General features: G+C 39.6%; 1 protein-coding gene across 3 annotated transcripts in view; it reads left to right on the top strand.

The window, feature by feature from the left end:
* Positions 1 to 358: 358 nt before the first annotated feature.
* SNX13 (sorting nexin 13) overlaps positions 359 to 16,004 on the top strand; it is a 94,734-nt gene continuing 79,088 nt past the window's right edge. For all 3 annotated transcript variants that reach the window (XM_063123635.1, XM_063123636.1, XM_063123634.1), the window contains exon 1: positions 359 to 619. In XM_063123635.1, coding sequence (XP_062979705.1) covers positions 605 to 619 — 15 coding nt within the window. In that variant the 5' untranslated portion in view covers positions 359 to 604. The remainder of the gene's footprint in view (positions 620 to 16,004) is intronic.

Raw genomic sequence — 16,004 nt, 5'->3', positions numbered from 1 at the left:
CACGACAACCGTGTGAGGGAGGTTAGGCAGATAGAGTCACCATCTCTATAAACTTTGTGACCGAGCGGGATTTTGCACCCTGGGTCTCCACGGTCTAAATCCCACCATTGGCTCTTTCATACTTCCTCCCACTTTCCTCACGTGCCGCCGCTCTAGACCCGGGTTACACAGCCAGAGCCCCTGAACACGGGAAGAAGCAAAAGCGAGCGAGCCTGTGTGAACCGCGAAGCAAGCTGTGTGGGACCAGGCGGAGTTGGGCAGGGCAGGGCAGGCAACAGACCAAGAGCCGCGGCGAGAGAACGGCCGGGCCAGAAAGGCCTGCCCCGCGTCTCACCGCCCCAATAGGCGGCCGCGCCGGGGAGAGCAGGAGCGGCGTCGGCGTCTCACGTAGCCTTTTCAAGATGGCCGCCTCTCCTGAGCGACCTGCGGAGGCGGCGGTGGCGGCTGTTATGGGGCTGGTGGTACGGAGGGACCGCTGAGGAGGTTGACAGCCGGCTGGCGCCGTTTCTCTTGAGGTGGGAGGCGACAGCAGACGTTGCGGGCTGCGGCTGGGACCGAACACACCATGCGGCGGGGCTAGAGCCGGAGGCTTCCACCGCGAGTAATGATGTTAGCTGAGGTAAGAGGCCGGCAGAAGAGGAGGCGAATACGGCTGAAAAGGAAACGAGACCGGGGCGGGGGGCTTTGCCGTTCGTCCCTGCGGGGCCCTCCCGCGGCCCTGCCTCCTGTTTGAGAAATCGTCCAGCCGCCTCGGCCCCCTTTTCCCTGGTCCCAATCAAGGCGGTGGGTGCGGAGCTGCTCCAGCTGGGGTCGGTTGGCCTCTAGGCTCGTCTTATCTTCAGTTGTGGTTTGTGCGTCTGGCTGCTACTCGTGGGTTACTTCAGTAACGAAACTGGTGAGGGGTTTCACCCCGTTTCCTAGCAGGCCGGCTGGCCGGCCGGGGATTTCTTTGGATTTCATAAAGACGTCAGTATAATTAGGCTAATGCCTGCTCAAGATTCCTTAGGCCTCTTTTAGGAAGGAGTTTGCTTCAAAATGTAGGTCCTCCAGCTCTCTTTTTACATGCGTTTCATGCTCCCTTGGAATAACATGGGTCGCTCCCCCCTCCCCGCCCATTAACTGAGCATTGAAACAGCTTTGTGTCATGAGCTGAGAGAGACGGGCACTCCTGGCTCCAGCTCCCAATGCTTCATTGTATGTCATTCAGCACTCCTTATCTGCCTCAGTTTCTCTCATGTGACTGTGAACCTTGTCTTAGAGAGGAAAGGCCGAGTCCCCCCCCCCCCCCCGAGCTGTGTCAGTGCAAAAGGATGTAGGATACAAGCCCAAATTATGTGAGAGAAGGGAATGTACAAATGAAAGGGTGGGGGGTGGAGTGAGCACAGCTATGTCACTCCTGTTTTCTCAGGAGCCTGGTACTTTTTCTAAATGACTTAGATTTCTTACTGTTTGGCTTCTGTCTTCTTGGTTGAATACCAATGATATAGCAAATATCAAATATATATATTTGCTATAGAGAGTGATTGCTGCATTGTTCCAATTTAAGAGATGAACACTTTTGTGGTATGTTTACTGCAGAAGTGTTTGCAAGGTTTTAAGCTCCACAGTAATCTTTGTGAAGCAGCTAATTCTTTGCTGTTGTATGTTTTGGCTCATTGAAGTCGTCTAACTGTTGGTTAGGATTAAAGGTACTGTTGTGTAACATGTTGAATACCTTGTGATTAGGCTATTGTCCCCTGAAGTCAATCACTTGTGCCTTGGTGTTAAAGGAACATACTGAACATGTGAAACTGCCTTATATAGTTGCTGCTGCCTAGTCAGAATGGTAGCATCTTTGTAGAATTCAGGACAGTTGTGGTCTATTTCAGCTGTGCTACCTGATACTATTTTAACTGGAGATGATGGTGAGTGAATCTGGGACTTCCTGGTTGCAAAGCATGTGATGTACTTTTATCATTAAACTTCTGGCCATAAATTACCTTGCTGATGCCTCCATGTTCTTACACCAGTAATGTGTGAATCTGGAAACGAGATGCGACAAAGAAAATATGTTGTTACTTCCTTCTAGCATGGGAGTGTTCAGTGTAATTTGGAAGCTTGTGTGCTTTTTCAACAGCAAGACTGAAACAAATGAATTATTCTTCATGGCGATATAGAAAAAGCTGGGAATAAATAATAAATATTTATATAGCACTTTTGAGTGTTCTAAGTGTTTCACTTATGGCATATTGATAATCCCTTACAACAACCCTGTAAGAGAATTCAGTATTATTAACTCCACATGCAGATAGGTTGGGGCTGAGAAATAAGACAACACTTAGTGAGTTTGTGGCAGAAACCTGTTCATAGCCTACGTTGTAATTGTTAGTGTACAGTGGGTTCAATATATGCGGTTATCAGTGACTTAAAAGTACGCTTGCCCTGAGAAGAATTGCAGAATTTAGCAATGTATTATGGTAATTGATGAAATACTGTATTGAGAAGTTATTTTTCTCTCAGTACTTATGTACTTTTTTTGAACCTGAGCCATCTATTTTTATTGGTATATGATGAGGATTTTTAAAATTCTTATCTGCCCTTTTGTTCCTGTTTAGATATGAGCATTTCAAAATGAATGTTGCAGGGTGGTACTGATGGTTTTCTTTTCTACTAACATAAAAGTTGCCTTGCACACGAAAGCTTGGCTAATATTTGTGTACTGCTATTTATGAGGGGCAGTAAAATGAGAAGAACTTAAAAGCAGCAGTGGTACCTAGCCTCTGCATTAGCCTTGTAATTTATTACCTGGGATTTTGATTGAAAGATGTGATCTAATTTTGGAATAAATAGAAAAATGTAAGTATGGGTAGCTTTGCTTTGGTAGTAGGATATTATATATTCCAACTTACAGTCTCCTACAACACAATTCACATGTTTCGTTGGAAGTAAGTACTATTGTGTTCTGTGGGGTTTACTTCTTAGTGTTTTAGTTTTAGCTTAATTTATATGCCACTTTTTCCAAGGTAGCTCACAATAAATATCAAAATACATTGCAGTTTATTTATTTATTTATTGCATTTCTATACCAACCAATAGCCAAAGCTCTCTGGGCGGTTGACAAAAATTAAAACTATTCAAAGTATAAAACAACAGTATAAAACCATAATATAAAATACAGTATAAAAGCACAACCAGGATAAAATCAGCAGGAGTGCAGAAATACAAATTTAAAATGCAAATTTAAAACAGCAAAGTTAAAATTAATTTATAGACTGTTAAAATACTGAGAGAATAAAAAAGATCTTCACCTGGCATCTAAAAGAATATAGTGTAGGTGCCAGGTGAACCTCCTTAGGGAGCTCATTCCACAGCTGGGGTGCCACAGCAGAGAAGGCCCTCCCCCTGGTAGCTACCTGCCTCACTTCCTTTGGCAGGGGCTCACAGAGAAGGACCCCTGAGGATGACCTTAGGGTCCGGGCAGGTATATATAGGAGGAGGCATTCCTTCAGATAGCTTGGAGCCAAGCCATTCAGGACTTTAAATGTTAATACCAGCACTTTGAATCCTGCCTGGACCTGGACTGGCAGCCAATGAAGCGGGAAGAGGATTGGCGTGATGTAATCTTGTTGGCCAGTCCCTGTAGTAAACTTGCTGCCCTGTTTTGTACCAGTTGAAGTTTCTTGACCATTTTCAAAGGCAGTCCCACATATAACACGTTGCAGTAATCCAAACGAGAGGTTATGAAAGCATGGATAACTGTAGCTAGGCTATCTCTGTCCAGATAAGGGTGCAGTTGGTATATCAGCCTAAGCTGATAAAAGGTGCTTTTTGCCACTGAGTTCACCTGTGCCTCAAGTGACAGCTCTGGATCCAAGAGCACCCCCAAACTACAAACCCGATCCTTTAGGGGGAGTGCAACCCCGTCCAGAACAAGGTGAACATCACCTAGCCAGACAGGTGAACCACCCACTAACAGTACCTCTGTCTTGTCTGGATTGAGTCTCAGTTTATTGGCCCTCATCCAGTCCATTACCATGCTCAGGCACTGATTCAGAACAGCCACTGCCTCACCTAGGTTTGATGAAAAGGAGAGATAGAGCTGGTTGTCATCCACATATTGTTGACACCTCAACCCACATCTCAAGATAACCTCTCCTAGTGGTTTCATGTAAATGTTAAACAGCATAGTGGATAAAATAGAACCCTGTGGATACCCATGGCCTAAATGCTATGGCACAGAGCAATAATCCCCCAGCACCACCTTTTGGAATCAGCCATCCAAGTAGGAGTGGAACCACTGCAACACAGTGCCTCCAACTCCCAGCCCAGACAACCTATCCAGAAGGATACCATGGTTGATGGTATCGAAAGCCGCTGAGAGGTTCAAGAGAATCAACAGGGTCACACCCCAAACAGATGCAAATAGGATAGAATTGACAAGTTACATTCAATAGTACAATGAAATGATATAATCAGATACAAAAGCAATGTTAAAATTAATACCAAACAATTTATTCCCCAATGCAATACTGGTCTTGTTCATTTCCAGGGTCACAGTAGCTTGGTTGAAATACTATTGAGATGTTGAGGATGGCTCATCATGCTAGATAGTTTGCAGCTGGCTCCATGATGGGTCTTTCAAGGAGGCAGTGGCAGCAGAAAAACTGAAATGCTGGAGAGTAGCAATGAGAAGTCCTTTTCCCCAGCCTCCTTAGTGTTCTGGCTGCTAGTGTTCAGAACTGCAGTCATGTAGTTTTACAATATCTTCTCAGTTAGCTGGACATGATTGATCTGAGATCTGCCATGGCCCAGAGGTTCAGAAGTGCAGTAGCAGCTTTTGTATACCATTTTTTATACACCTTTGCCCCTCTCTAATTACTCTTGTCTATTTTATTATTTTGTAAATGTACTGCAAGAGAATTATAGTTGGTAATTGGTATAAATACTCAAAAATAAATATTGTACCATTGTTTTTACTGTTGCCTTCAAGTGTCAGTAATGTCTGTGTGAGTTTGAGCTTATCCCATCAATTTTAGGTGTTCTTCCTGATATTTTTAGTATAATAAAATCATAAAGTTATTTCACCAAACTTTGTTTTAAAGTAGAATAATAGAGTTGGGACGGATGGTTATTTGCTGTGTTGTCTGAACCTGGAACTTCGGGTTGTTGAGAGAAACAATGCAGGTTTTTAACCCAGCAACAAACAATAGGTTAAAACTTTGGGTTGTTTCTCCCTCAACAACCCAGGGTTCTGGGTTTGGATGTCACAGCAAATAACCCAGAACCCAGTTCTGCATGATCACAACTACCCATGGTTTAAACAACCCATGGGTAATCATTACATGTCAACTGGGTCATAGTGTGATCAAAATTCTTTATCCTGATTCAAGATCATGGCAATAGAATGAAACTTGTTGATGAATTCTAACTCATCAGTCTCTTGCTCTAATCTCCCTTTGAAGTTACTTTGCTCCACAATGGTCACTTTAAAGTCAGTGACAAAATGTTCTTCCACTGTTATTTGAATATTGCCATTTCTGATGTCAGACTTGTGTCCATTTCTTCTTTTCTATAAAGAGTGGCCTGCTTGTCTTATGTAGAATGCAGAGGGGTGTTGCTGACAGATAATGGCATATCACACTGGAAGATGAGCAAGTGAATAACCTCTAATGTTGTGGGTGACATTATTGGGCCCTTTAATAGCATTTCCAGAGTAGATATGGGGACAACTGGCGTCTGTTTGTTGCAGGGTCTGGTCCTTCATTTGTATCCTTGTTATGTGGCCTGTTTTTAGTGAGTAGCTGTTTTAGATTGGAGTGGGGACTGACTATAAGCAAGTACAGGAAAGGCTTGTGAGAGGGAAGTGTCATTGTCCAGGTTGGACTCTAGCACACAACTCATTCACAATAAGCCAGAATTGGGATAAGTGAATACGGTCAGTGTTCTTAGAAACCTGGCTGTTCAGAGTTCTCAAATAGAGCACTGTGAATATTTTTCTGCTAGTTTCTGTCTTTGGTTTGATGTATTTCTCTATTTTGCTTGTAGCTAGTTCCACAAAAACATCAAAGCTTTACAAATTGAATTAGTATGTTTGTGTAATGTGCATTAATAAATAGAAACTCATTTGCTAATGTAGTACAATTTGGGTTAAATGTGATTTGCTTTGGTGACCAGCACCATTTTAATAAAGCTGCATATCTTGGTTTTCATAGAATCATAGAATAGTAGAGATAGAAGGAGCCTATAAGGCCATCGAGTCCAACCCCCTGCTCAATGCAGGAATCAAGCATTTATGAAATCTACATGTAATGACTTCAGCAATCGCTAATAAATAACTACGAAGTTATTTTTGTTTGCCATCTGCGGTGTATAGAAATACCCAACTTTGTGTTTGGGCATATTGAATAATGAGTACCATAACATTTTTGTTTTTCTCAATGAGAAGCAATTCATTTTAAAATATTTTTGGTTCTGGACAAAGCATGAACAACATCCTTGAGAGATTATGATGCTACTTCTAGGTTTCTTTTTATAGATGCTACTCTGAAAATATAGTTTGATCTATTTTCAAGTCTTTTCTTAATCAGATGCCATACTCCTAGTGAAAGGAGAAATGCTTTTATACAGCTATAAAGAACTGGTGGGCTTGCTAATAATCACGTAGCATGGGTTGTTATAGAATTGGTGCCTCCGTTTAGTGTTACAAGTCAGCCAGAACTTCACTGGTGCAATAGAATGATTGTGGGTGTTTCGTTAGAAAAATGATCACTGCCAAATATGAGGAATTACACTATACCAAATGTGAAAACGTATGATCCAAATCATGCAAACAAGTGAATGTGATTATGATGTAATTACAGGTCCCCTTTAAGGTTCTGGCCCCTAGAGGACACTGGTCCAGACCTTAACCAGGAGTCCCCAAAACACCAGTTGCCACCACCTACTGATTTATAGAGAGAAGCAGTAGGAATTTACTCTTCATATCCTTAGCACATGCAGTGAGGTATGTCAATCTTCAAATCCACCCAGACCAGAACAGAGATACTTAAAAGTATAAACATACATTTATCTATTTTATAGATCAATGTTCAGAACAAACAATAACTGATTAATACTACTACTACTGGTATATGTAATAGCTCTGAAACACCACAAGCTATCTCTGATTTTACTCATTGACTAACTTAACTAATTTTGGCTCCTAATTCCTCTCACTATTTCTCCATCCTAAGACTAACTTCCTCCTTCCCTGACTTCTCACTAATTGGGCCTGTTCAGAAAACACACTAAGCCACGGTTAGGCTAACCTTTTTGCAAATGGTTAGTGAGCATGTTTAAACTGGTTATGTAGCCACCATGGTTAGCAATGGTTCGCATGGAAGGCTGTATCGTGGTTCATATAACATTCTAAGCCATAATGTTTAGCTCAAAATGCTTAACTACCATAGTCTGAACAGGGTCACTATCTCTGTCCTTCTAACTTAACTTTCTTCCACTGCCAGTAGGTCTGCCCAACATACCTTTCTGTTCTCAGCTGTCCATCATTCTTTTCACTCTCGTTTGTTATAGTGAGAGAGATATTCACTGATACATAGCAGATTCTTTACGATCTCACATAACACTTACGAAAATCTACACGTGTCATTAATGTTGTCTAAAATGTTCAAATCCATAGGGATCCACAGGAATATACTGAATTGTCTTGCAACATGTGGACCAACATATCTGCTCCATTCAGTTTCAGTTTCTTTGGTCAAGTTGCCATTGCCTCCCTGTTCTGAATGTCTTTTAATTTCGTTAATGGCACAGGTATCCTAGTGAAGGGGCCACAGGTTTGTGTGTCTTAGGGCTAGATCTGGACTTACCATGTTTGCATTAGACCCATTAAAGTCAGTGAGACAAGTAAGTCTTGACTAATTTCTGTGGGTCTTCTCTAAGCACAATTAACACAGTTGACAAACTGCCAGCTTTGGTAAATGGTGCACAGCTATAAATACTTAAGTGGTAACAATTCTCAGAATTTGTACAGGAGTAAAGTTGTAGTGGAGTCTATTCTAGATAAATGGTTCTTTATATCATAATGAGTATTCCAAGGTAAACAATTATTTAAGCTTACTTGTTAGTCTACAGGAAGGACACGGGTAGATTTGTTTCTTCTCTCCCATGCTTGAAGAACTACAAAGGTCAAAGTAAGAGTGATATCAGGATCAAACTGGCCCATGATTTGGTCTAGATTTCTGAGCAGATAGTAAAATGAGCAAAAAACCCCATTGTCTAGGACAGTGGTGCTCAACCTTTTTTGCTCCATTCCTCCCTGTCACCATTGTTCAGAATATAATTCCCTCCTTCCCAAGATAGTCTAACTCATGTCGCCTGCAAAAGCCAGGCCTTTGCTCTTTTTTCCCTCCCTCCCTCGCAATCCTAGAAGTTTCAATCTTCCCATTTAAAGGGGCAACGCAAAGCATGGCCCCTTTTACATTCTCAGCTCCCATGCTTTGCATTGCTCCTTTAAATGGGAAGCTTGAAACTTCTAGGATTGTGAGGGAGGGAAAAGAGAGCAAAGGCCTGGCTTTTGCAAACGACATGACACTTTTCTGGGATGTTTTAAATAACATGCGTAGGAAGACATAATCTACAGGACATCATACTTTGCTGAATACTGGTCGCAATTCCCCCCCTGGAACCCTAAAATCGCTCCCCGGGGCGGAATTCCCCCCTTGATGAGAACCCATGGTCTAGGATAATCCTTCTGCTTAACATTTTGTTATCTGATTTATGAAATAACAGAGCTGCATATTCACAGGAGTCAAAGGTGTATGGAAGCAATTATCACAGAGAGATGCTCTGCACCTCTTTACCTGGCTCAGAATATGAAAGCAAGGTATAAATAGTTACCTCTTTTATAGCAATTTTGGTAATACTATTACCCTTTTGCTATCATGGTCATCATATTGTTGGATTGGAATAGCAATTACTATAACTAATCTCCACTAGAATTTCTGTGTGAATGCATCTTTGCAGTCTAGACAACTTGATCAGAGATAGACGAGCTGCATTGTCAAAATAACTCAAAGCTATTACCAGCATACTTCTGACTGTATTAGTCATGACATTAACTAGTCAGAAATCACCATGTTAAAACTATTGCTATATTTTTTCTTCCCTGTAGTCATGGTTCCTCCGACCTACTTTTTGAGACTTCTCTCATATAGATTTATCCATGTGTTAGAGAATCTAATCTTTACTATGATAATTTAAACAGCTTTACACTTCCAATTGATTCTTTTGCACTTCCTAGAAGTGTTACCACAAGCAGAGACAGTCATATGCGAAGTGATTGCGCACACATAAACATCTTGCCCTTGATCTTTAGCAACCCCAATTCAAATGCCCAGTTATTTATCATACCTCTGTAACCAACCAGAACAATGTGCACAGAATTTCACACATACTCTTTGCAGGACCACTACCCACTCATGGTAATGGTGGCTAACCAGCAGCATAACTCATGGCTACTACATTAAGGAAATCACGAAGAAAGGCTTTGCATTTATACTTCTTCTGCTGCAAATGTTTAGCTTACCAGTCTAATCTTAGAAACAATGTGTTAATCATTGAGCTGTTAAGTCCCTGGATCAGGCTCCATGCATTTGTGCTGGGGAATATGTGGTTAGAATTGTGTGTAGTTACTGCTTCACTCAAGTAACCACATCACAAAACAACATGCTCTGCCAATATTGCAGGCAAGGATGGAGATACTTGGAATTGGGATGTAAATGGTACAAGCCTCTCAATAGTAATCTCAGTTGTTAGTCTTAAACCATTTATAATTCTACTATTCTTGTGTAAGCTGCCACTGGATTTATAGTATTTCTTGGCATGTCATTATTAATAGCTTTTAAAATGTACTCGAATGTGTATATATCTATGTTTGAGTTGTGACATAGAACTATAAGAACAAGTCTGATACTTACAAAAGATGTTAGGAATACAGATGGGTTCAAAATGTGATGCCAGTAGTGGGTGTGGTTTTGCTTCAGAGGTGGTGGTGGTGAGGAAGAGTGCTAAATGGGGATCTTAGGACCCCCAAACTTAATAAATAAGTGAAAGAAAGGAGGCAAAGCAATAAGGTTATAAATACATCTTCTCTGTTCTTTTCATAAATATAGTTTCAAGTTCATTTGTTGCTTTTTTTGCCCAGCCTCAATAGGTGATTGTCTCAGTTGGCCTTCTGTACACTGAAGTCTGTGTTGGTGCTAATACCGTATTTCTTCGATTCTAAGAAGCACTTTTTATCCCATATAAACATCACTAAAATGGGGTGCATCTTAGAATCGCGGGTGCGATTATTATTCTTAGAATCAAAGCTTTTTTTCTGTTGGTGGTACTGAAATTAGTGTGCGTCTTACAATCGAAGAAATACGGTAATAAATTGGATTAAGTTGTTAATCTCTTTTCAGTATAATTCTAGAACACTTTGTAAAACCTAGTTGTATTTCTTTAGATTAAAATATTCTGACAACTTCAAATACTGATGCACATGCTTCATCTTCATCTGAATTACTTCAGATCAGGGATTCTAACAGTCTAATTTTGGGGAAGGGGCAGAGACACTGTTTGTTGCCACTGTTGGAAGTCAGAAACCTTTGCCAATCTATTGCAATGGAGGTTTTGTTTTTTTTAGTTTTCATTGTAATAGGAAAAATACCTAAACACGTAAGTATTTGCACTTCATGCAGGTACACCATGAGAGAAACCTTTATTGCAAACAAAATCTGAGATGTTTATAATTCTAGAAGGCATCTGTGGGCCAAGGAAAGGTGGCTAAGTAGACTTCTTTTTGCAATTTCTATCTTTGCTTATGTGGCATTGTATTCAGATTTTTTTTTTATCAGCAGGCCTCTAAAAATTTGAATAAGATTGCTTTCAGACTGTTGGCAGTCTTATTCAACCTTTAAGGAGGCCTATTCAGTTTGCTTCTGAAGAATTACCAGTACAGTTTGCATGTATACTTTCAGGGTAGTGGTATGAAGCCATATCTTAGGTGATTTAATTATAGTTAATTCAGCACTTACCTTATTGTTGGTTGCAAGTATACTCCCAGCTATACTTTTGCCAAGAAGACTAAATACTTTTACATATAGCCCATTTTTTGTTTACTCGATGAATTGTTCCCATATCAATCCTTTCCCTTGTTTATGCTCCTTCAGCAGACAAATTTAAGTTGATTTCTTGAATGACTGTTGTGATGTTCAGTAAATAGCTTTTAATAGTAAAATTGCTATTAAACAACATGGCTTCTTGATAAAACTGTTTCTGAACCATGGGTATAACATCTAAAGAGTAGTTTGAAGTCCTGCTTTCTTATTTGCCTTAGTAGGAGTCATTGAAATATTAGCTTTATTTTAGTTTCACCTGCCCATGATGTGGCATCACTTGTTTTCAATAACAACAAGCCATTAAAATAAAAGGCCAATGTCACACAGTAAAAACCATAATAGACGATACAGACATTAAATAGATATATAATGCTTTGTAATACTTTGTACTATTCTGTTGAAGTGGCATTCTTATGTTAATTTAGTTTATTTATTTTTATTTATTTATTTATTACATTTTTATACCGCCCAATAGCCGAAGCTCTCTGGGCGGTTCACAAAAATTAAAACCACAGTAAAACACCCAACAGTTTAAAACACAATTACGAAATACAGTATAAAAAGCGCAACCAGGATAAAACCACACAGCAAAGTTGATATAGGATTAAAATACAGAGTTAAAACAGTAAAATTTAAATTTAAGTTAAAATTAAGTGTTAAAATACTGAGTGAATAAAAAAGTAGATGTCTTTATTTTGAAGAAAACAGGTTTAAAGTTTCAACTGCATTAATTCAACTTTGTGGGCATAAATGGGGTGAGATCATCATTGGAAAGTAGCCACATAGACATTGTATAAGGCTTTGTAATCTTGAGCTCACCTTTATCCAGGCATCTTGTCAGTTTTTATTGCAGGGCTGAATTGATGGGCTAAAAGTGCAATTATAGTGTGTGCATTCAGAAGTAAGTCTTACTGAGTTCAGTGGTATTTATTCCCAAACAAGCATTCATAGTTTCTATCATAAGGCAGTAATCCTAAGTACATATTTACTCATGGAACCTGGGTCTATTGACTTGGCCCTTTTTTTTTTTTTTGGATTGGAGTGCATATTTTCCATAATCTGGAAGTAACCCTAGAATCCTGCTGGCTGTGCCTCCACTTTTTTAATGTGTATTTTAAATGTATGTGGAAAAATGCTAGTAGTACAGGAATTGAAATATATGAATTGAGCCTTAATATGTAGTTTATTGCCTTTGGATATGATTTAGATTGCTTTCTTACTCAAGATATACAGAAAATACTTAGAAGTGTTTAAGGAGTAAACCAAACATCCATCCTGACAAATCCTAATTTATTAATAGCATTATGGAGCTCATTCACTATATTTTGTTCTCTACAATTTTCTTATGGAAGGAGGAAAGGTAGGGTTGATCTGACAGTACCATAGCTACTCTAATTTCTCATGTCTTGTATTTAAGTATGTATACACTTCTATCAACTTGTTAGGTGCTATTTGTGCTCTGTACTTCACAATAGGTAATGTTGAATTCTATATACTAATAGAAAATTCAAGTCTCTGAGCGCTGATTCTTACAATGCAAAACAGCACAGGGTACTTTAAAGGGAGGGAGTCTTGGTAAATAGTACAAAAATAATGGGTGGGGGGCAATCAATGCGAGGACTAAGCATATTCTGTGGACATGGAATGCTGACTGGTGTGTGGGGTGGTGGTGGTGGTGGATGGGAATGAAAATTGGTGGTGGGGGAAGGGGAATGGAAATGGAGTATCCTGGGAGAAGACATGGCTAGAACCATGTACAGGAGCATATCACATTTTGTTGCGGGTGCCACTTGTAAATCTTAACAGTGTTTTCAGAACATCAGATTGTTCAGCATTTTCATGCATTACAATGAATATAGTGGCATCTGCTAATGTGGTCTTAAAAGAATAGAGCAGTGCTAGGCATAAACTTGAAAGTTAGTTGCAAAGCCATATATTTCGAGCAATTGAGGTATAATGCTTGTATGAAAGTGATGCTTACAATATTTACCACACTGTAGCTGGGTTTACACAACATACTAATCCACCATGGGTTATTATGTTGTCTGAATGCAGTGCATTTTCCGTAGGATGGATTATCATGTTGTCTGAACGCTGCCTGTTTTCCACAGTGTGGCTTGTTAACCATGCAATATGGTTTATTTTTCTCAAACAAGCCACCTTGAGAACCCATGGCTTGTTGTTGCGTTGTTCAGGGTGGTTAACAAGCCACACTGCATGGTTAATGAGTAGCCCTGCGGAAAATGCTGTGTTCAGACAACACAATAACCCACGGTTCAGCAAATCCACAATGGGTGGGTTAGTGTGTTGTGTGAACCCAGCCACTAGGAAGTCATACGTTCTGAAGCCTCATAGATATGACATCAAATATATTGAGATATCAGCTTGTGCTGGACTTACTCAGGCTGCAGATAAGCAAAAGAGCTTATGAAACTTATTAATGTATTAAAAGGCTTTTATAATACTTATCCACCTTTGTAGTATATGTGAACATGGATAGTGATATGATCCGCCCCTTTCTCTTACTTTATTATCTTACTCAGGCTGCAAACATCAGAGAGATAAATTCTTGGAAACTGAACAACTCTAATGCGTTTTTCTTCTCATAGTCTTTAATAAAGATAAATGTGCTAGTGATAAAATGGTGTCTTATAGTCAGCTCAGGTAGTTCTAGGGTTTCTAAACATATTATAGCAGTGTCTCATTTCCAGGCTCAAAAAAAATAAATACTGTTTACTTATCTTTAGATTCGGGCTGGTATATTTTGATGCTGCAGATGAGCAGAAAAACAGCTGTGGCCCTCTAGTTGTTGTTGGACTTGGATGCCCATCAGCCCTAGCTAGCATGGCGAATAGTCAGGGATGGTGGGAGTTATAGTCCAAAAAGATTTCCATGGCCACAGCTTCTCCACTGATGTCATAAATCTTCTTTGGTGTCTTAGCAAACAGCACTTTAAAAAGATTTAAAATCTAGGCAAATAGGAGTGAGGAAGTAATAATCTTGATTTAAAACAGAAAGGTTGTTGCATATGTTAGTTTTGAAAAATGTGTTCCTTATCTAAATTGTCAACTTCATTTTTGGAAAATGTATTGCACAGGCACTAATGTTTGTTCTGATGTTTTGATTTTCTTGGATCTCCTGCTTTTTATAGAGATTAAAAAGAACAGCAGGGACTGCTTTCTTTCACAAAGTAAACTTTAAAACATGTTTTCTGACAGCCTGCATGGGCCATGCTGGTTGGGGATGATGGTAATTGCAGTCCAGCACAACTTGAGGATCCAGGTTGGGGAAGGCTGGTCTAAGATGGTCCCAGTTTTCCGGTGTTCACTAACCATAGTTGTCCATGATGTTAAAACTGGCAAACTATGGTTAGTGTACCACCTCCAAGCAATTTTCTTAAAACTACAGTTTAAAATTGTGTTTTGGAGAAATCATGAAGATAAGATGGATATTTTATACTAAGAGTTTTATACTATAATCTAGCAACTATAGATTTCAAGTCCAATTTTGCTTGTGGTTTAAATATTGTTCCCAATGAACTTGAAGAGGCTGCAGCATAAATCTGCTATAAGCAGAATTTTGCAGCTAGTATAAATATTTAAATAATTTAACATTATAGTTTCTAAAGACCGTTATTTTTTAATTCAGTTTTAGAGGTCCAGAATATGTGCAATTTATTTACAAATGGAGCAGATGGGTTTGTTTGTTTCCCATAAATAAGGATAATCTGTAATTGATTAATAGACCCTTCACTGGGATTTATTTAGAATATTAAGAGAGATTTTTTCTGTATAGATGGACCTTGAGCAACTTTACGCCTAGGTTGAATTCTACTTTTGTGTATTTCATAATGTTTTGTATTTGTAATTTCATTGTTATCTTGTCTTCTTAATTGTATTATGCAATGCTATTTTTGTAGTTCATGTTTTGTAGTTCAAACTACAAACTTGCAGCACTGCTAATTTGTATGCTGTACTTGACTAGGAGAGCCAAAATATGAGACACAGGAGGCTGACTAGTCACTTCATTGCATCTATTGCTATAAATTCTAGTGCTAAGCATTCTGAAAGGGAACGTGGAAGTTTTCTCTTACTCTCCTTATGCCTGATACTCACCTTATGGCAAGCACTTAGGCTTGGTTCAGACATAACACAGCATTTGTTAGGTTGAGCAAGTGTGAGCCAAAGTTTGAGAGCACCACTTTCCTGTTATATCTGAATTTGGGGGATTGTGGCTTGTTCAATCATGGGATTAGAACCATAGTTTGTTTGAACTTAACTGATTTAAGCAAAGTGCATATTAGGATTTTTTTCTTTCAAAAACAAGAATTGCTACCACAGGATGTAGTGATGGCCACCAATTTGGATGGCCTTAAAAGGGATAAATTCCTGGAGGAGAAGGCCATCAATGGCTACTAGTCCTGATGGCTACGTGCTACTTCCAGTATCCGAGGCAGTAAACCTATATGCACCAGTTGCTGAGAAACATGAGTGGGAGGGTGCTGTTGCACAGTGTCCTGCTTGTATGTCCCTGGTTGACAACTAATTGGCCATTGAGTGAACAGAGTGCTGGACTAGATGGACCCTTGGTCTGATCCAGCACGACTCCTCTTAGGTTCTTATGAATCTTTCATTTTTGTATATTAACTATGGTGTGTGTGCTTTTCAGCAATATCACTCCAGTTATTGAACAGTCTTCCTAGAAAGCTTCAACTGGCACACCCCTGTGGTCTTTCCTGTGCCTGTGGATTCCTGCATTGGGCAGGAGGTTGGACTTGATGGCCTTATAGGCCCATTCCAGCTCTACTATTCTGTGATTCTATAAAAAGGTTTTGACCCAAGCCTTTTAAATAATGTTGTTTACGGC

This window comes from Elgaria multicarinata, chromosome 1 (assembly GCF_023053635.1).
Source record: "Elgaria multicarinata webbii isolate HBS135686 ecotype San Diego chromosome 1, rElgMul1.1.pri, whole genome shotgun sequence".
Classification (NCBI taxonomy): domain Eukaryota; kingdom Metazoa; phylum Chordata; class Lepidosauria; order Squamata; family Anguidae; genus Elgaria; species Elgaria multicarinata.
Note: the sequence above shows the minus strand (reverse complement) of the source record. Positions and strands in the feature narration are given on the sequence as shown.